The following is a 21,515-nucleotide window of genomic DNA, read 5'->3' on the forward strand; positions in this document are numbered from 1 at the left end:
GCTACTTCATGCGTGTTCGACGATTCAAAAAATATCAATATTCAAATATCTACGCGCCGTAAGCAACGCGCGTCTGTAATGAATCGAGTAATTTCAAGTAATCAATCAGTAATTAATAAGTAAATGAAAAATTCTTTTGCAATCAATCTTTCAATTCTGTCTCTACATACAACGAATATCGCTGCTGTATTATTAGACGATTTCAAACATTCCATCGAGCATTTCGATCTCGTAGCTTCGAACTGTGCATCGAGAAGCGTTTAATCCATTTTTAGCAGTTCCTAGAACAAATTCGGTGTGTTCAGCTTTTGTGAGAGCAAAGCGGAGCCAAGCCGAGATCGAACGAAGCATCGTTTTCAGAGTGTTTTCAATATTCCGATAATTCAGAGCCATTGAAGAGAATACTCTGAAAACGATGCTCAATCTCGGCTTGGCTCCGCTTTGCTCTCACAAAAGCAGAACACGTCGAATTCGTTCTAGGAATTCCAAAAAATTGATTAAACGCTTTTCGATGCACAGTTCGAAGCTACGAGATCGGAATGCTCGAAGGAATGTTCGAAATTGTCTGTTCACGGTGTTTCAACCCTTCGCAGTCGAAGCTATTTTAATTCGAAATTCGAAGCATGTTTTCTGATCCACAATATCTTCCATTTTATACGATTTAGTGCGATTTATTCGTGCGAAATTGCGCCTACTAGCAAGTACAGCGCAGTTTTAACCATTTTTAAAAAATATAAACGAATCTGATAGCGTTACAATTATCTAGAAAAATAGTACAGCAATTTTTAGCGACGCCTCGGAGTCGCCGCCGCTCGGGTGCAAAGGGTTAAATCGTGCTTATTTAAGCCGACAGGACTGCGCGTCGCGGTAAGAGACCAGGATCGGTCTCCTAGTTAAAGATCTACCATTCAGCCGGGGAAGCAAATTGCAGCGTTACTGCACGGTTGCTCTTTATCCAAAGAGCCGAGACCCGTTCGAGCGGCGATCCAACGTGGTAATGGTTTCAGTGTCAAGGTTTCCGCAACGACGTCGATTTTGCTGGTTCGAGGCTATTGCCTCCTCGCGTCGTTAGACAAACCATCCTCGCGGAGAACATGCGGTCGAACACGAGGCACGGCTTCTCTGCGTGTAGCGCACCTTCTCACACGATACCATCTTCCTAATTATAGCCAGGCTCATTTGTAACCACGAATCTGAATTCCCGGTTGCCAAGGAAATTCCTCGTTCTGCCTGCGTGGTCCCGCATGCGTTGGCCTGCTATGAAATCACGGGCTGGATTCTAGCCTCGTTACGCCGATCAACTGAAAGTATGCTTATACACGGTGTCCTGAACAGAACTGGAACACCCACGCCTGCAGCAGCTTAATCCGAGCAGCACGAAATTTCTGCTAGTTCGAAGCTCCATTTAGATAGGAATCGATCGTATTCTTTTATCCCGTTTATGCGCCATTTATCTCGCGGTTGCAACGATTACAACTTATTCGACTATAATGATTGCTTCCATTTTATTAATATTTACTCGTTATTTTATTAATATTTGTTCATTATTTTATTAATATCAATATTTATTATTATTTTATTCATATTCGCTGTGCGCCTGCATTTGCTTGAACGATCGAATATCGGCGAGAAGAGGACAGAATTTTATTCCGACTTAAAAGAAGACCTGCTCGTCAAAGTATGACAAGAGATTAATTAGATTAATCTTCGTGCAATTGCTCGATAGATATCGAATCAAATTTACAGATAACAATTACATGTTAAACAATCGCCTTTCGCGCAGAAGTTGCACGAATTTCTTACCGATAAGCTTTGCAACGTCAGCTGTTGAAATGTATAACGACAATGCGGTTTGGAATAAAATTGGCTGGTTTGAAAAACTGGTGAAATTGATTGGTAAAAAAAAGAGAAACGAAATTATTTTCCGAACAACCTATCATATTCAGCTGCTAGAAGAAACACTTAGTCACAGAGTGATACGTTAGACGATCGAAGAAGAGAGATTGAATCACTGTAAGCACAAAATATATTGCAGTGCAACTTGCACGTAAAATATGCACGTTTTGCATCCCCGAATACGTATGTCGGGCATGCGAGAAAAAGGTTCAGCATAATTTCAAGTTTGTCACGGCGCTCGTAGTCGGAAGAAGAATGAAATTGGAAGAGTGTAATGCGCCTTTAACCCGAGAAAGATAACCTACGTCGCAGAGGCGCCTGCGAAGACTGTTGATTTTTGTTAATTTTTCATAGAGGTCTAGTGATTTAAGTTTAAAATTACTTAAAATATAAAAAAATATAATATAAATGCATTTTATTTTTACAATAATGCCAAACCTTTAAAATGACTAGATTAACTTAAATAAATATCCATTGTTAGTATAAAATTGACGCCTTAGAAAAGCATGCGCCTCTGAAGCGTATGGTTATCTTTTACGTACGTTGTCATATGGTTATCTTTCTAGGGTTAAGAATCGACGAAGACGGAATCACCGTGGCCGTAAAATAAATCGCATCGCAGGCAGCTAACAAGTGGGAAGCGCGCGTTTCTGCGGTCGTTTATGCTAAACAATCAGCATCCTCGTTAGATCCGCGTTTCTCTCGGGCGCCTCCTACGAAACAAAGGAACGACAAACGAGTTCGGCCGGGCCTGTTGTTGCAAAACGGCCCGATAAAAGATACACCGTCCGAATGAAAACGTTCCATTCTCCGAGGGCGCCGCATTTCCCCGTACTAATTTATCGGTTACTTTCTACGCGCTCCGTTCTCGACCAATCGCGAACCGATTTCGATCGACCGGTTACATAGGCACCGATACTAATTTATCGCGCCGCGCCGGTAGCGTAATAATTACGTGGATAATTGAATCGGCGGCCGAAGGTGCCGTTTCGTTCGGTTCTCTCGTTTCCAGTCGACGGATAGAAAACAAAAAAAATAGGACATTTTTGTGCCTATTGTTCGAGTGCGACGGACTCCCTCGGTGCTCGGCTGTTAATTATATCTCGCGGAGTTTATTGGAATCTGTCCGTCGTAACGGCGTGTCCGCGCCGAGATTTCCTCGTTCGTTAGTTTTACGGGAAGTCGTGTTCGCGTTCGCTGTTTCGAGGTTGCGAGCGAGGCTGCTGGGTCTTCGTGCGAATAGTATTTCGTTTGATAATAAATAAAAAGCGCACTCGAAACTCTTATTAGACGCTTCTCTTCAGGTTCGCATTTTTAGCGTTTCGAGAGATTCGTTGGTATTATCTGCAACATTTTACTTTCTCCATTACGATTTATTAGACCAGAAATAAAATATTGTTACGATACGAAGTTCCGAGAAAAGTTTCTCTTCAGTTATATCTTTTGAGAAATAGATATATACTGCCGACACATGAAATCCACAGTCTACTTACTATCTCAATGAATAACTTCGCCGCGTCAAGCAGAAAATCAGGTTCCCGTTAAATTCAATTAGAACCTTTCTCCGTTCTTTCACGTTCGACTGTGTTACAGATGCAGAAAATCAGCGATTTAATTAACGCGCGACACGCGTAATTAGCCGATTTCACAGTTCCAAGCTATTATGTAGCACGTAAACGACGCGCGTTAGCTAGATAAATTGATCGTTTATCGCTTCATTCGGTTATTTAAATGCAGAATTTCCATTATTTTTTCAACGGGAACATTCCGATACTTAACCCTTTGCGCTATAATGTCGTGTCGGACTCGTTGCGAGGATTTTGCAGTCTCTATTAAATATAAACTACAGAAATCCATGGAAGCGAACTTTAATTCTCTCGTCGTCGATATTTGACAATTAATATAGAAACGTATTATACACGAACGTTCTTTCTCCTGGAATTTTTCTCGAAGTGCTGATTAACGTGACTACCTGCGCCAGAAATCATAGTGCAAGTGGTTAACTGCAGTTTGTTATAATTGGGAGAGGCACGGAAACTGGGAGATGCACATAAATCGGAGCAGGCACGCTTAATTAAGGCACGCACAGAAATTAGAACAGGCAGAGACAGTTGTTGCCGATTGTCAACAACTATAAAAATGAGCCACGAGACTCCAATAATTGTATCTCCACTTCCCAAATCGCCCATTTTTGTTTACAAGCTGAAGAACAATTGGAGAGAATTTACTGTATAACATACTTAATTACAAATGAGAAGTAACAGACGGAAAATTAAGTTTCATTGCGGAAAATTATGTTATATTAATAAATAAAAATTCAATTATATCGTAGTCGACGTTCCACTGTATTTTGATTTTTCTTTCTTTTTTTTCTGTAAACGCATTAACTATTAATATTACATCAAATTCGCAGAGGAATAATAACACTTTCGATGCAATTCAACGCTCGAACAATCGACCCGGAGTACAAATATTACTTTATCACCTAGTTTCCATCAATTCATTGAAAGCTTATCCGTCGTCCGAATCACATTTTGCCCAACTCAGGCTTCGAATGAACCGCCGCGCGCACTCAATCGTACAATAACACAAGATTTGCTCACTTTCATGCACCACTGTCCACGAACAGCAGGTAAGAAACGACAGAATGGCCTAATAGATTCGATCTTCCGAGCACCCGATTAATCCTTAGCGCTCCGTTGGCTCCGCTACGGAGACATCCGTCATTTGTTCCGTAAATTTTTTAGCACGATTACACCGAAGATGCTATGTTTCTGTCGACGTTGGCAATTGTTATTTGTAGCGAAAACGTGCTTAGCGTGTGTACCATTACGATGAAAACATTTTTTGCCCATTTTAATACTAAGCAACATAAAATGAATAAAATCAAACGCTTTCGCAAGGACGTGTAATCTTTTCCGCGCAAAATAAGACTTCCTTTGTCTCAGGCGCTTTGCTCCAAAAATGTGCCGGAGTTGCTGGTAGTGATATTTTTCAGAAAAACGCTGTTCAACTTTGTTTTATAACGTCCGAAGAATGTTTACTAATTTTTAATTTAATTTAATTATCAATCGAGCCGATCCCAGTGAAGATTAACGATAAAAAAATTCCGGCAAACTCACGCCAAAGATATTTTTGTTTCGATAATTCCGTATCCGAACAGAATTCAACGGACGATTCGCAGTGCTAATTTTATAATAAATCGCGTCAAAGAACACGAGGGATATACTTATTTAAGAATCGTGAAGAATATCATTGATAGTAAATTTATCCATTTCGATGAGGATGCATTTGCTGCTTGGAAATTTCGGTGACAATTCACGATGTCGATGCACCGACCTCGCACAATGTTAAGTAGATACCATTACGATTAAAACATTTTTTGCCCATTTTTATGCTTAGCAACATAAAATGAATAAAATCAAACGCTTTCGCGAGGACGTGTAATCTTTTCCGCTCAAAATAAGACTTCCTTTGTCTCAGGCGCTTTGCGCCAAAAATGTGCCAGAGTTGCTGGTAGGCAATACTCGAGGAACGCGTGGAGAGCGCTAAGGGTTAAAGTTATCTTCCAACCCGACGTGTTCTTACGCCGGCATCGTAGTAATGTTCGGTTTCGTCGGCAGGAAAAGGCGACCCGAGAAACGTCGAAACCGGGGCGTTTGTAACTTTTGTACACGAGTCGCGGGACCGTGCATCGGGCCCGATTTTTCGCTGCGGGCGGACATGCGAGAAAGATCCCGATACACCGGCATAGCGGAACCTTCAACCGGTTCCCGTGTGGACCGGGATAGCTCGTGTTACATCAGGTAACTTTCTAATCGTGGAAAATAATATGGCTTTTATCGGTCTCGCGACTAACGAGCAAAAGGGATAGAAACTGGCGCGGCTCTCTCGGTCTCGAAGACGCTCTCTTACCTGTACGCCCTTACCTGTGCACTGTTACCGGTACGTTGGGACCCGTGTGCAGCGTACCTGTGCATTTATCACCGCGGCCAAGTGCCTCCGTGTTACGACGCCTCCTCCCCACTTTTTCAAAGAGAGGAATCGAGTTGTTGAAGCAGTCGTAAAACGATTCTCCCCACCCGGCCCCCTTCCACCATCGGTCGTTCTGTAACAATATTATTTATAAGAGGCACTCAACTTTCAAAGAACCGTAGCGGTCGACGGTTATTCGGACTTCTTTATGGATTTCCATGGCGTCGCGTTATCTCGGGCCGGATGGGATTCGGAGTTCATTAAGCGACGTCGATGCCGCTGCATCGCCGGCCGAGATTTATCCGTTGCACTTGAGTTTGTTGCCTGTAATCGGAAACTATTAATTACCGGGACACGCTATCGGCCCGCAGCTTAGAATCACTCGCGGCACGGATCCGAAGCCTCGAGATAATTTCCGAGGAAGATTTCGAACCGACGGACACAACGCGCGTCCAACTTCCTCGTATTTCTCACGTTGAAAATCAGGGTTGTTTTGTACGGCCAAGCGAAATTATTAACCCTTTGCACTCGAGCGGCGACTCTGAGGCATCGCCGAAAATTCTTATATCATGTTAGAAAATCATTTCTACGTTATCATGTTTGTTTATATTTAAGAGACCGCTAAAAGGGTAACTGTTCTATAAGTTCAGAGACTCGATTTTATACGCACTTTTTTCACTGCACTAAGTCGCGAAACCTGCGATTATTTGAAAGAGTGTTTTTTAAGCAACTTCGACGCATCGATTGTCGCATCGGTCATAAAATGTACTACACATAATTTATCGACACTAGTTATCGTGATCTACGAGACGCGTTTTTTACAATTTTCGTTATAGGCTCGGATAAAAAGAAGTTAAAAAACGTGAGTTTTCTAATTTCTTCTTTTGTCGTTTCTAGTAATAGCAAAATTTAAAAAAGAAAGAAGATACTATAGTTATTGAGTAACGGGCGCTAGTGCTTCCGACATCTAAAAAAAAATTCACGTCATTCTGACCAATTTGAAGAAAGTTGCAACGTTTCCCAAGTGGTTTTAAGTATATGACCGCCACCGTATGTAAATCAATGTTCGCTAGGACTTGTAGACACTGCCGTAAACAGGAAAGAAGTTCGCCCGAAAAATCTGCACAAGGCTCGCGTTTCTCTCGTTGTTAGAGGAACAAGGTGATTCCGCTCTTGCGCTTCGCTCGGAACTCGGAACACGCGCGATATGTTGGCCGAGCGTCCGCAATTTATGCAAATCGGGCTGACAGCGAATTCGTCGATGCTTTGTTTCGCGAGTAAAGCGAGGGTCGGCGCGCGACCATTGAGCCGCTCCGATTCAAGGGGGAAAAAAGAGTCGGCCGTTACAGTAGGAAGCGAGGCACAGCGAATCGCGATTTGAATATCCGTGGGTGTTCACCGAGAATCTTATTTTCTCCCCCACCGCTCGCTGCATTTTTTCCCCTTTCCCCCCCTTTTTCTTCCGATTTCGTGCAATCCCTGATTCATTGACTGCTGAAGAAACAATGCGAACGTTTCTGCAATTATACGATGCTCAAATTCAAGTTACTATAGATGGTGTTTCAGGGTTAAATCGCCAAACTTTAGATACGAATCATTATTTATTTGCACGGTAAAGGATTCTCACTGCGACAAATTTCGATGAAGTGTGATCTAAGCCGTGATGTACGGTAATTTCTCCCAAAAATGTTCGGAGGTCGGAATTGAAACCGGCAGATCCGAGAATACTAAGTCGGGGCAATCTGCAAAAAAAATAGTAATGCTAGAATGAAAACGATGATTTAATTTTTCTATTTCTAATTTTTTTGCTACGATTCGAAGGCAATTCGGAGACCACCTTGACACGATTCGAAGGCAATTCGGAGGGCACATGTCACGATTTAAATTTAAAGGCAATTCGGGGGCGACATGATACGATCCCGAAACAATTCGAAGGCAATTCGGAGGCCACATGACACGATTCGAAGGTAATTCGGAGGCCACATGACGTGATTCGAAGGCAATTCGGAGGGCACATGACGTGATTCGAAGGCAATTCGGAGGGCACATGTCACGATTTAAATTTAAAGGCAATTCGGGGGCGACATGACAGGATTCGAAGGCAATTCGGAGGCCACGTGCCATGATTTAAAGGCAATTCGGAGGTCACATGACACGATTCGAAGGCAGTTCGAAAGGCACTTGACACGATTCGAAGGCACCTTCGGGCACTTCTAAAAAATGATACAGCAATTCTTAGCGGTGCCTCAGATTCACCGTTCGACCGCAAAGGGTTAAAAGGTCGAAAAATATTTTTTCCCTTCGACCCTTCGCGGTTCGAAGCACCCTTCTATTTCAAAATTCGCTATAATAAAACCCATTCAAAACAATTGTAAGATATTTCAAGTCACTCCTACGAACTCACGCATCGATCTAAACATAAATTTGCTAAATAAACAATCATCGGGCCGAAACGCATCGTCGAGTCTGACCGGGCATAGAACTTTTACCGCGACTGGTAAAAGTCAACTGCTCGATTATAAATACACAATTTCGAATTCGCTCGAATATAATTGGTATCACGTTTCCGCGGCATAAACGTGGTAATAGAACGCAGGAAAATGATTCGTTTCTCTCTCTTTTTTTCGCGGCTATAAACGCAGAGTGTACCCTTGACTCTCCGCGAATAAATCGAGCTCTCGGACATCGGAATTCCTGGCGCGGAAAATGAGGATACATCGGCAAGAAACCGCGCTGGATAAAAAAAGACCCGTCTTGCGTGATCGGTAATTAACCGAACGGCGTGTGGTATAAATTTGTTCGGCTGCATAACAACAATAAGAACTTCATCGGCGGTGTCTCCTGTCGAGCGCGGCCGCGGCGATCCGGCGGATAGAGGGGCGCGGAATGTTTCATTAACAGCGCGGCGAGGGAAAAAAAGCGGCGACGCGCGGCGACGCGCGGCGACAAGAAATGAAATCGTGAGTACTGCCACTCGCTACATAGTTGAGAATTCGTTCTTACGCGGCGACTTTTAATGCGGGTCATTTCAGAAGCCTTGAGACACGCTGCTCATCGAGCCGGATAATTGCCGATATCGAAGCGGACGGCGTGCTTTTTCTACGCCGAGAAGAATTAAGTGATTTAAGAGAACTATTTGCATCGGAGCCGTTCAGCTGCGAATGATCTATGCATTGCGAACGATTGAGAAATCGCGAACACCGATTAACTCCGGCCTGGAATGACACTTCAACTCGATCGGTTCTTTGCGCGATGAGTTTTGCGAATATCTTTCGCGCATTATCGAATCGCGATTTCCGTATTGATTCCGAAGTAATTCAATAATTGATTTATTTGGCGATTTTTACGGGAAACCCTTTACCACATAAGACAAATATATATATAAGTGAAATTTTATATTTATAAATTATATTTATATAATTATATAATTTTATATATATTAGTATATTATTATTATTATTATTATTATTATTATTATTATTATTATTATTATATAATATTACTATATTATGAATACATAATATACATATATATATTTATATATATTATTTTTATTATATTAGTATATTATATTATTTAAAGTGAAATTTTATATTTATAAATTATATTTATATAATTATATAATTTTATATATATAATTTATATAAATATCACTTATTTGTCTTATGTGGCAAAGGGTTTCCCGTAGAAATCACCAAATAAATCAATTATTGAATTACTTCGAAATTAATTCGGAAATCACGATATATAATTATATAATTATTTATATAGATATAGATATATAGATATAAATTTTAGGACTAGCTGTCGATACTAAAGACAAGATCTAAGACGGTTAAAGCAAGATAAGTCATGAATCACAGCTATAGTAGAGGATCGAAGCACGTAAAAAGACTATTATGGACGTCTAGGATGTCTCGAGAAAGTTACGGTTTATAATTAATTTAAACATTGAAACGACCATAGAGAGAGAAATAGAGAGAGAGAGAGAGAGAGAGAGAGAGAGAGAGAGCGATCAGATTCAAGTACGACCCATTTTCTTAAAAAAAAAATACGTGGTAAAGTAAATTCTCTCCAATTGTCCTTCAGCTTCTAAACAAAACTATATAATTTATTCTATAATTTTCCATCCGAGAGTTTCGTCGGACTAAGAGCACATCCCGTAAACAAATAAATAATGCTTCAGATATCGTATGAAATAACGTTGACAATGATTGCTATATTTAAAGTAGGATTCAGGACATTGCCATCCTCCTCGATGTTCGAATAATTGAACCTAGACGCGGCAGGATGGAGTGAAAACGTTTCACAAATCGACATATATACTCTCTTCAAGATTCCTTGATCGACGTATGACACTGCTATTGCTAAGTTCGCGAGCTACCACGGTCGTAACGAGCCTGGTATGTGGTACGCTTTCACCGTTTGCAATATTCATCCATCCACGCATTGTTATTACATGCGTGCACGTTGCAGAATGCCAGCGTTACCACACGCTGTGACCTCGGCACTAGCGTTTCAGCGAAATTCGCTCACCGTCGGACAGCCCTTGTGAAGCTTGTATTGCGCCATCAAAATAGCAGATCTCCTAAACGAATTTATTTGCCTACTTAAATTCAACTGTCCCGCCGTAAAAAGATCACTATTTCACCCGAACTGCATTCGACCGTACAAATATTATAACTCCAAATTAGACTCGACTTTGTATGACTAGAAATCAAATTCTGTGACCGTGAGTTCTTCGTATACTACGTGTATGCGTGTAATTCGACTTGTTAGGAAAATATTTTCAGGAAAGCTGCTCTCTTTATATAGCACTATATTAAGTTATGTACAATAGCAATAATAATAATTTATTGATGGCATAGGAAGCATAGGAAAGTCTCAAAATTATGGTATTTCCCGGAAATAAGGAGTTCCTGGGATCATTTGTAGCAACTTTTTCCTTAGCGAAAACATTCTACGAGGCTTCGTTCGCGAGTTATTAATGAAAAACAGTGACCAATCAAAGGCGAGCTCGATTGGCGCGAGGCGGCCGAGCCAACGAGCGGTCGAAGCCCAGATCCGCTGACTGGCTCGGCTGCCTTGCGCCAACCGAGCTCGTCTTTGATTGGTCAATGTTTTTCATTAATAACTCGTGAACGAAGCTTCGTAGAACATTTTCGCTAAGGAAAAAGTTGCTTCAAATGATCTCAGGAACCCCTCATTTCCCGGAAATACCATAATTTATATATATATATATAGAGAGAGAGAGAGAGAGAGAGAGAGAGGGAGAGAGAGGGAGAGAGAGAAATATAATATAAGAAAAAATAAATAAATAATAAAAGAATTGAAGAAAGAAGTAATATATTATGATATATGGCGAATCGGAGCTTTTTACCCGAGCTGTGTCGTCCTTCGACGGATTCGGCCGGATTCAAGTCCGGTATCGTAGAAAATGGCCACGCTCCGGGACCATTCAGCTCTACCGAGGCACAGATGCCTCCCGGAATGAAAGCAGAAAACGTGACGCAGTCGAATGAAACAGGTCCGACTGTCGAGCAGACAGGGAGACATTTAATGTCGTTGCACCATTCATGGTTCGATTCGGGGGGGGGGGGGGGGGTGACACGAGACAGAAATTCACGTGGCGCGTTACCATGGGCACAGTTCCGAGCCCGCGGTATCCCAGATTCTAGAGAAACCGGAATATCCCTTGCGTAAACGGGCGACGGCTGGCGTTTCGACCGGGCGTTTTATGCGGCCTTTTTGACAGACGTTTTACGGAGGTATTTCGAACGCCTCTCGTGGCCGACGTCTTTGCGGGAGACCGTCGGCCGGAACGAGATTATAAAACGTCCGGGTGTTAATATCGCCGGAATTTATGCGACGAATCGCCCGGCCGCGGGCAAAAGAATCGGGGATCGTCGACGATACGGTGCGACATTAATGTTGAATACTTTATTATCGGGACTGCCGGATCGGCGCCCTCGGATCCTCCGGTTTATTCTCATGATGTTTCGATTCTCTCCGGAATCGTGGCTTCGCGATAAAAGCGCGGTGATTTGTGCGCGACGGAGTCGCTCCTCATAGGGATTCAAATTTTTATAGACTGACCTCTACACGGCAGGATTTAAATGGGACTTAAGGTGAAAGTACCTATTGTGAAACGTTCTTCAGGGATTATCGTCGGGTTTACTACAGCTTGGATGCGTTATTGTCGAATATTGATACCACCGTTCGGATAGATCGACGTGATCTACGTAACGCCGTGAACATTGAGATATTTATGTAACACGAATAAAAAATAATGCGGGTAAAATAGCAAAGTATACGCGTGCGTGTACCCATCGTGGAACACCGTTTTCGTATCATGTTCTCGTGTTCCGTAAATTGGGGCAATTGAAAAATATAAGGCACACACTGTGAAACAGTGTGTTCTTTTTTTTTACAGCTGATCGTTACATAATAGCATTCGAGCGAGTGAATTTACGTAGAACAATGTTGAAAAATATGAGTAGAATGTTGTATGTATTTTTTGTTGCATTTTATTTGTGCCACTGTTTCAACAATTCAACGGGGATACATAACAGCTACTTCTACCTTATCACTCGTTCTGCTTCACAGTGTTGAGCCATAAATCTTTGAACGTGATTTCCACACGAGCAACGCGTGTACACATATTAATAACCTCGACTGGCTTTCGTCCGACTACGTCAATATTGAATATTATCAAAACATTATCGCGATGTTGCATGCAGGTTTTCACTAATTATCATTTATCTTTCTAGGCGAAGTCGAGAGTAAAGGAAGTGTACGCGCAAACATGCATGCTTCTTGGCCAGCAGGGCATGCGAGACTGCGAACTCTTCGGCCTGGCAATACTTTCCGGTGAGTGAACCTGTTTCCTACTTCGAGTTAATGTTCCATTAATACTTGCGCGTGTGCAACCGAAATGTCCACAATATTTGAAGCTTAGTTGCTTCAAATATTTTATAGTAATCTTTCTTCGCGAAAAACGTTCAGAATTATTATCGTCAAGAATCATTAAACGGCGCGAAAGGAAAAACAGACGGCGACGCGAAATCGTTAAATTTCTTTCATTCGAATCACCGATATTTAACCCGAACGATATTTTGTGGTCCGATATCAAATATTTTGTTACAAACGATTGAAAGTGCAATATCTATGTATACTTCGTACCAGGTGATCCGCACAAAGCTATGATCAAACGATGATTGTTCTTACGTGCAAATACTGTCTCTAACAAAGAGAATCGATTTTCCTATTTTTCATATTCTTTTATATTTACGTTATTCGAACGATTTTCGACAAACATTTAAATACAATCGTTATCTTATTCTACCATTATTTCCGAACGTGCTTCTTCTCGAATTTTATGAATATCATTCTTACTTTGCTTTTTATGAGCTTTTCCCCCCAAACCTTAGCAAATTCGACAAATTGCTCCGGCATTTTTATCGCGTAAAAGGGTTAAGAGCTTCAATGCCATATCGAATTCGTTTTCTTAAAAAATATCTATGTTTCTGAGTATCAAAATGGTACTTCCTAATCGCTACAAATTTCTTTTTCTCTATAAGAAATTATCAGGCAGATCCCCACTGCAGTAATGTCTCTCTAATCGACGCTCGGATTGTGCACAAAAATGGATAATTTGAGAGGAGGAGCCTCGCGATTATGCGAGCCTCGCGGTTCGCTTTCATAGTTATGAATTGTCAAGAAATATAAAAACGAGCTGCAAGGCTCGAATAATCGTATCTCCTCCTACCAAATTGTCCATTTTTGTGCGCAATCCGAGCGTCGGTTAGGGAGACATTACCGTATTTCCACATGCGACTCTATCGAGAAAGCAAACGTGCGGTATAAAGAGCTCGCGTACCATTGGTCGCACCGTAATCGGTCCTTGGAAATGCCGGCCGTCGAAGCCCCGAGCTCGTGTGCTTATCGAGCGACCGGTGCATTTACCCTTCGCGGGACACGACGTCCCCCTTTTCCGTCGATCCACCGTTTAACGGACGAAATACGGTCGGACGGGCCCGGTGAACATCGTGAATGACTTGCGGGGTAGCGTATCCGCCTCGAATTACGGCGCGCCACATTTTAACGTCCTCTCCGGAGTAGATCGGGTTACCGATGCTCACGCGAGTCATTAGGTGTTGCGTTTCGCGAGTGCGCGAGTCCTCGACACGATCACGACGTCGAGTTGCCCGTCCGATTTCGTGACGGGACCGTCGTTAGCCGGCCGATTGACAGACCCGACTTTTGGACCCGGCTCCGGTCTGGGCCCGATCCAGTCAAGGCTATTTATCTTTCGAGAGGAGCACTCGTGACGCAATCAAGTCGCGTTGAAATCCGATTCGTTTAATTCACATGAGAACGCCTCGTGGCATGACATTGTTGCTGGAGCCTCCGGGCGAAAGTGGACGAAGCACTTGTAGTTTTTAAACCGACGCGACGTCCTCTATCTGCCGTTATACGGGGTCGCGGCTTCACGGTGGTTCGACGGTACTCGCTGTCGTGGAATTTTTTTACCACCACGAAATCGCGTTATTTCATCGTCGAGTGCTCGTGCCACGCGTAAAAGTATTTCAGCGAATCGTGGTTCGTAGCGTTGTGCTAAATGCCTTGTCTCGATCGCGACAGAATACAGGGTGTCCCAAAAATGTCTCGCAATCCGAAAATGGCGGGTTCCGCGGATCATTTGAAGCAACTTCTTCCTTTGCAAAAATGTTCTCCGAGGCACCGTTAACGAGTTATCAACGAAAAACAGTGACCAATGAGAGGCGAGCTCGGCTGGCGCGTGGCGACCGAGCCAATGAGCGGAACTGGGCTTCGTGCCGCCTCGCGTCAGCCGTACTCGATTCTTATTGGTCGCTGATTTTCGTTGATAACTCGTTAACGGTGCCTCGGAGAAAATTTTTCTAAAGGAAAAAGTTGCTTCGAATGACCTGAGGAACCCGCCACTTTCGGACTGCGAGTAACGACGGTCCTTTCGTATATTCGTCGACGAGTGTCGCACCTGCGAAGGAACTTTGCTCGAAGGGAAACGATCGAGCCAGATTGCAGGCGCACACGTGGGGCGCGCGCGTACAATTCACGGGAAACGCGAGGACACCGAGACGATAAGAATACTTTCACCGTCGTTTCGTCGACGATTCGCGAGAGCTGGTCGAAAAATTCGCTGGAGAGAAAGTGTCCTAGACGTTGAAGCCGAATTAGAGAAGAGGACGAGCGATCCTCGGACTGTCTAAACATCGGGGCCCGCGGGGTCCTCTTAGTCCAGAAACTCTTGACTAATCTTGAAATCTTTCTGCATATCGTGGTCTTCTTGCTCCTCTCTCTCTCTCTCTCCTTCTCTCTTTCTCTCTGGCCCGTTGCTTCCGAGGCGTCCTCGTCCCCTCCCCGCGACGAATACTCGCCACCGGTACCCTCGCTCTACTCTCTGGCTTCCCACCAGTCATGACAAGCCGGTCCGACTGGTACCCCCACCCGGCCGGACCCTTCTCGGGCTTCGCTGGGCCCTGCGGAACCCCTCCCTCCTACATTCCAGCGGGGCCCCATCACGGCGAGGCTGAGCTGGCGGGTTTTGAGGCGCGCGAGCCATGCCACGACAGGAAAAAAATGCATCTGAAAAGCCAAAACAAGGAGAAAAAGATCGCTCACACCCCTGCATGCATGCGTGCGTCGGTTGGCCGGGGCCCAGTGTGCGCGAGCGAGCGCGCGCGCGCGCGCGCCCGTGTCCGTGTTCCCGGGTCCGCAAACCGTGCCCCGTAGGCACTAGGACCTCATCTCGCACTCTTCGACGTTCCTCTCGTTTGTTTTCTACCTGGCCGGGCGTTTTTCTGCATCTGTTTTCCCTCTAGAACCTTCTGGGCCCTCTATTTTTTCAACGCTGGTTTTTCGTCGCCACGCTGGATCCATCTTTGGCGGTCTCCTCTTCCCCTCCACTACACCGCGCCGCCGCCGCCGCCGCCGCTTCTTCTTCTTCTTCTTCATCTTCTTGGCGACGTTATTGTTGCTACCGTCTTCGCTCCTTTTTCTTCCTCGCCCCGTTGTGCTTCGCTTTTTTTATTCCCTCCCCGTATTCTGCCCCTGCGGTCCTCCCCGGCCCTCCCCGTGGTAGTCCTTTTCGTCCTGTTCTTGCTCCCCGGGCCGGACGCCCTTCCCCCCGCCGTGGCCCTCGGCGGTAAAATGACACGGACCAATCGCTGCTGCAATTTTGTAATCACCACCGTCTGGACTCGGACGGTTCTTACTAAAAATAGATATCGTGAAGGATCGCCTGCGGGCCGAACCGCGAGCGAGACCACGGTGCCCTCCGCTCTGCCGGGCCTCGAACGGAGAGATGATGACGGACAGTCCCGAAATCGTTCTGCCGGACGCGTCCCTAAACCGCCTGTAATTGATCAGACCCATTGTTGCGCCCGGTATGATCGTAACCGAATCGTGGGATGACGGTTGCGAGCGGTGTGTACGCGCGAATCCGTAGGACCCTTGCCGGACGTAAACGTATCTATGTAGAAATACATACTAAATATATATATATTTAGCGAGAGATATACACGACAAAACGGCGGCGACTCGTCTCCCTCTCTTGCGTCTCTGTACGAGTTCCGGACGCGCTTCCTTCTCTCCATTCTTTCTCGCCGGCAAATTATTCGAGCATCCGAAGAGGAGAGCGTATGCGCAGGCTGGCTGGGCCAGGGCCGAGTCGGGCTGGCTCGCCGCGTCGCGGGTAATTTATACGAAACGTCAAATTTTTTGGGCGTCAACGCGTGGTGCGTGTGCGTGGCCGAGGGTCGAGGTGCGTGTTGTTCGCAACAGGAGAAAAAGGAACCGAAGAAAAGGGACATGAAAGTGCACGGAGGAGGAAGGGCGGCCGAGAGAGCAGCGCGGGCCCAGAGAATCGGGCCCCAGCAACGGGCCGGAGGTGGACGCGCCGCGCCGCGCCGAGCCGCGCCGGTGGAATGAGGAGGAGAGCTCCGGCACACCCCTCCGTGCGTGTATTATATGGGGAGGAGCGAAGAGTAGCGGAGGGTTACGAGCGAGACGGAGGATGGCACAGGAAGCGGGAGGAAGCGGGACGGAGTGAACGCGATAAATGAGAGAGATAATAGGCTGGATCGAGAAGGATGGGGATAGAGGTACTCGGGGTAGATGGAGAGAAAGAGAGAGAGAGAGAGAGAGAGAGAGAGAGAGAGCGACGAAGAAAAAGGACGAAAACGAGCGGATCCAGAGAGAGGAAGAGCGAGCGAGAGGAGGAAGGAAAGAGAGGAAGGAAGACTGGAATGGAAAAGAGGGAGAAAGGAAGAGAAAGAATGAGCCCGGGTAAGACGGTAGCCCGGTGATTTGTATAGGGCCTCTCGTATTCCACCTCCCGCCCAAGCGTCTCCGCCGCACGGCGACTCGGGACCCAGGAATGTGGAAGGAGGACTTTGAGGACAGGCATCGTCGACGCGCGGGACGGAGGCAGCGAGTGGAAGCGGGCCCCGGTGGTGGGGCAAGGGCCCCGGGACCGAGGGATTCAGTGGCGGAAGGGCAGAGGACGGACGCCAAGGCAGGAACGGAGAGGAGAAGGACGGGAAGGGAGGGGGGTAACGGCGAGCAGAGAATGGGCCTTAGCAGGTCCAGTGGATATATACCTCGATGAAGCTAAGGCTGCGTCACAACAGGGCTTCAACGTCCTTCCTTCCCCTCCATTATACATGCCGATCTTTCTCCTTCGGCTTTCGGTCTTCTCGTAAGCAACACACCTCCTGCACCAATTGCCGAACGTCAGTCGAGCCGTTTGCAAAAGGAATTTCTCTGTCCTTTTTTCTCCCTTTTCTTTTCTTATCGTCGGTCCCTGTCGTGTTTCTCTCATTTCGTAGCGCACGGTTTTTCTCCACCTGTCCCTCTCTATCTCCTCCTCCTCCTCCTCCTCCTCCCCCATCCCACCCCCCACCCGCCGGGGGCCCAGCGATCCGATCGGAGCTCCCGATCGATTCATGAGAGAAAATTCCTTCGTAGAAGCTAAGGTCCTCGTATTGCTCTTGTCGTCCTTCCTCTCGACTTTCTTTTTGGACGATATTTTCCGTCCTCGTCGGTCTCCTCTCTCTCTCTCTCTCTCGCCTCTCTTGTTCGCGAACTTCAACGTCCACCCCCCTCATACCTCCTCGCCCTTCCTTCGCCGCCGACTCCTTGGTCCTCTTCGGCCCGTTCGTTCGTTCGTCTCTCTTTTCCTCTCTTTCTCCCGCTCTTTCTTCTCTCTCTCTCTCTCTCTCTCTCTGCCCCGGCTCTTCCTTTCCGACCCTCGTGGTCGTAACAACGGGGACACGTGTCCACGAAGCGAGGCTTCTCACATGAATGGGTCATTCATAAGGTGTAATGGCGTTTTATAAATTAAAACGCGTCGTCGTTTGATTTATATTACGCGAACGCTAATGAAGCCCCGTGCATGTCGAGGCGGCAGCACATCCTGCCGTCGGTGAGGGATGCGGGGCGGGAGGGGGAGAGGGAAGGCTGCCCGACGGCCGGGGGGGACCACGGGGTTCAGAGGGGGCGACGAAGAAGGGGACGAAGAAGGAACGCGCATCCAGGAAGGAATGTTGGGCAGGCAGTTTCTGGGTTCGCGTCTCCGATGTATTAGCAGTCCTCGGCTCGACTGCCCTTTTCTTCTATCAATTGGCGAACTTGCCCTTTATTAGCCTTGGCACCGTTCACCCCCTCCAAGCAACGTCCTCCTCCCCTTTTGCGAACGAGAACGTCCCTCGATGTCGAAGATGATTGTACGAGTCGTATCCTGTCTAGTTTGAATTACAGTAATGTCTCCCTAACTGGCGTTCAGATTGTGGAGAAAAATGGACAATTTCGGAAGAGGAGGCACGATTAATTCGAGTCTTGCGCCCTGTTTTTATAATTACCGATTCTCAACAACTATAATAAACGAGGCACAAGACTCGAATAATCGTGTCTCTTCTTTCCAAATTGTCCATTTTTCTGCACAATCTGAGCGTCAGTTAGGGAGACGTTACTGTACTTTGGTAACAACGGGTGTGTACACTCGGACAAAGAGATAGCAGATCATTGGCACTGTGTCCGGGATGTTTTATCCGAATTGTCTTCTTCTCTCTGCTATACAGGGCGACTGTCGTACAATAATATCGTTCAGTTATGGAACTGAACGTGTACAGAAAAATTCTTCCAAATCGTGCCTCAGCTTGGAAACAAAAATGGGCAACGTGGAAAGAACAGATACGATTAACCCTTTGCACTCGAGTGGTGACTCCGAGGCACCATTAAAATTTGTTATATCACGTTCTCAGATAATTGTTATATCAACAAAGTTGAGATTCAACTGTTGTGCGAGTTGCAAGAGACAATTTCGTATGCATAAAATGCGCTTTGTTATATTAAATAAAAATATTGTAAGTCAGACAAAAATTATTTTAGATTTACAGTTAAGATAGCTTCGAGTGCAAAGGGTTAATAAAGCCTTGCGTTTCGTTTTTATAGTTGCCGACTACCAACGATTATAAAAACAAGCCGCGAGGCTCGAACAGTCGTATCTATTCTTCCCGAATTGCCGATTTTTGCTTACAAGCTGAAGGACAATTGGGGAGAATTTACCGTACTTTCGAAGCTTGTTTGGTGAAGCTACGGGGTGAAACCGAAGCGAACTATGCCGCGGTCTGGCATACGAGCGCGCGCAGGGCCCCGTTCCGCCGAAAAGGACCCAACGAACGTTCTCACTTTCCGACGTTGCCCCGGCGTGTTTTGTTCCTCGGAATAATTTGATCGGGATGAAATATGCGATGAGCTCCAGATAGTGGCCTGCGGTGGAGGAGTGGCGCGCTCGCTGGTGGCGCTGCTGGTGCACACCGCGCGCGTTCTTTCTTGGTAGTGATACTGCTAGTGGAAGCCACATTTTATCCCCCTTCGGCCCGTTCAACGGAACTCCATCTGTCTTCCGTAAGGGAACGCGGGGCCCACTTCGTTACTGGCCACGAGCGTGTAATAACACTCCGGAAAGCGCTGGACGTGATTTCGGCGCGTAACGCGGATCCGAGGCCCGCGTCGGTGAATCATCCTTTTTGCCTGGGATCCGCAATGTTTCTACTCCGGAGATACCAACTCTGTTCTCGCAGGGTTGCTAACGGAGATGGACGGTACAGTAATGTCTCCCTAACTGACGCTCCGTTTGTGCAGAAAAATGGACAATTTAGGAAGAGGAGGCACGATTATTCGAGCCCTGCAACTCGTTCTTATAGTTATCGACGATTCGAAACAATAAAAACGAACCGCAAGACTCAAATAATCGTATCACTTCTCCCCAAATTGTCCACTTTTTGTGGACAATCTCAGCGTCAATTAGAGAGACATTACTGTACTCGAGCAAATTAGTATCCGCGCGATAGTATATGTTGCATCGCTTCGAACTCGTTTAGTTCTTCATACGATCAGCATGCTCGCTTCTATTTCTTCTGTTAGCTGGCTTTCAAGTTGTTCGGTCCAGTCATTTCTTCCCAACTATGTCGAAAGATCTCTAAAGCTTGTCCTATAGGTATTCGAATACGTTTTAATAATTTCAAAAATATTACCAATTCTATCTGAAGATTCGAAGGTACATACATACAGGTAATGTCTCCCTAATTGACGCTTAGATTCTCCACCAAACTGGAGAATTTGGGAAGAGGAGATACGATTATTCGATCCTTGCAACTCGTTTTTATAGTCGCTGACAATCGATAAGCATAAAAAACGAGCCACAAGGCTCGAACAATCGTATCTCCTCTTCCAAAATTGTCCATTTTTGTGGTCAATCTGAACGTCAATTAGAGAGACATGGCTGCACATCGATCCGAACATAAATCTATCATTTCTGTTGAATTCCTTTTGCGAAGATCTACGGACTCGTTTGGAGTTTTTTGTCGCTTAAGTACATGGGAACCTTCGATCAACTTCGTTCACAATTTCTATCTGTCGTGCACACTTCGAAAATGTGCCTCGAAGAGAATCTCCATTCCGAAACAAACGCTCATATTTCGATAGAACGCACGGTAGAAATTTACGACCCGTATCTTTTGAATCCACACTTTCCGACACGGCTGACACGATATTTCAGGATCTAGCTGTTCGATAGACTTCAAATTTTTAAAGAATCTCCGGTAGACTTACTAGCTATTGCGTAAATCGAGATTTGTTGAGATTATTCGTGTCACCTGCACTAAATTCGAGAATGCAGTAAGTTATAATTGGCGCTCGGATTGTATAAACAATGAACTCTGAGAAGGACGATTTCCTCTAATAATTTTGGAAACAGTGGTGAGCCATCTCAGAGGTATCGGATATACAGAAGCTAATTCCAAGTAAATTTTTGTATGTTTGCATATTACAGTAATTTCTCCCTAATTCGCGCTCAGATTGCGCTCAAAAATGGACAATTTGGGAAAAGGGGATACGATTATTCGAGTCTTGCGGTTTGTGTTTATAGTTACGAATTGTCAACAACTATGAAAATGAGTTGCAAGGCTCCAATAATCGTACCTTCTCTTCCCAAATTATCCATTTCAGTGGACAATCTGAGCGTCAGTAAGGGAGACATTATACAGTACATCGAAAGAGCGTGAAACCACAGGAATCTGCAAATGAAGATCTCTTTCGTC

General features: G+C 45.2%; 2 protein-coding genes across 6 annotated transcripts in view; one reads left to right on the forward strand and one right to left on the reverse strand.

Moving 5' to 3' along the window:
• LOC117224822 (protein expanded) overlaps positions 1 to 21,515 on the forward strand; it is a 138,940-nt gene that overhangs the window by 85,358 nt on the left and 32,067 nt on the right. For all 3 annotated transcript variants that reach the window (XM_033477975.2, XM_033477974.2, XM_076524675.1), the window contains one exon: positions 12,642 to 12,741. In XM_033477975.2, coding sequence (XP_033333866.1) covers positions 12,642 to 12,741 — 100 coding nt within the window. The remainder of the gene's footprint in view (positions 1 to 12,641; positions 12,742 to 21,515) is intronic.
• LOC117224826 (putative sodium-dependent multivitamin transporter) overlaps positions 1 to 21,515 on the reverse strand; it is an 87,823-nt gene that overhangs the window by 32,969 nt on the left and 33,339 nt on the right. The window contains exon 1 of one of the 3 annotated variants that reach the window (XM_076524679.1): positions 5,826 to 5,935. The exons of the other annotated variants lie outside the window; for them this stretch is intronic. The gene's annotated coding sequence lies outside the window, so the exon portion shown is untranslated. Of the gene's footprint in view, positions 1 to 5,825; positions 5,936 to 21,515 lie in introns of those variants that run through there. 3 annotated transcript variants of the gene reach the window in all.

Source organism: Megalopta genalis, chromosome 9 (assembly GCF_051020955.1).
Source record: "Megalopta genalis isolate 19385.01 chromosome 9, iyMegGena1_principal, whole genome shotgun sequence".
NCBI lineage: Eukaryota > Metazoa > Arthropoda > Insecta > Hymenoptera > Halictidae > Megalopta > Megalopta genalis.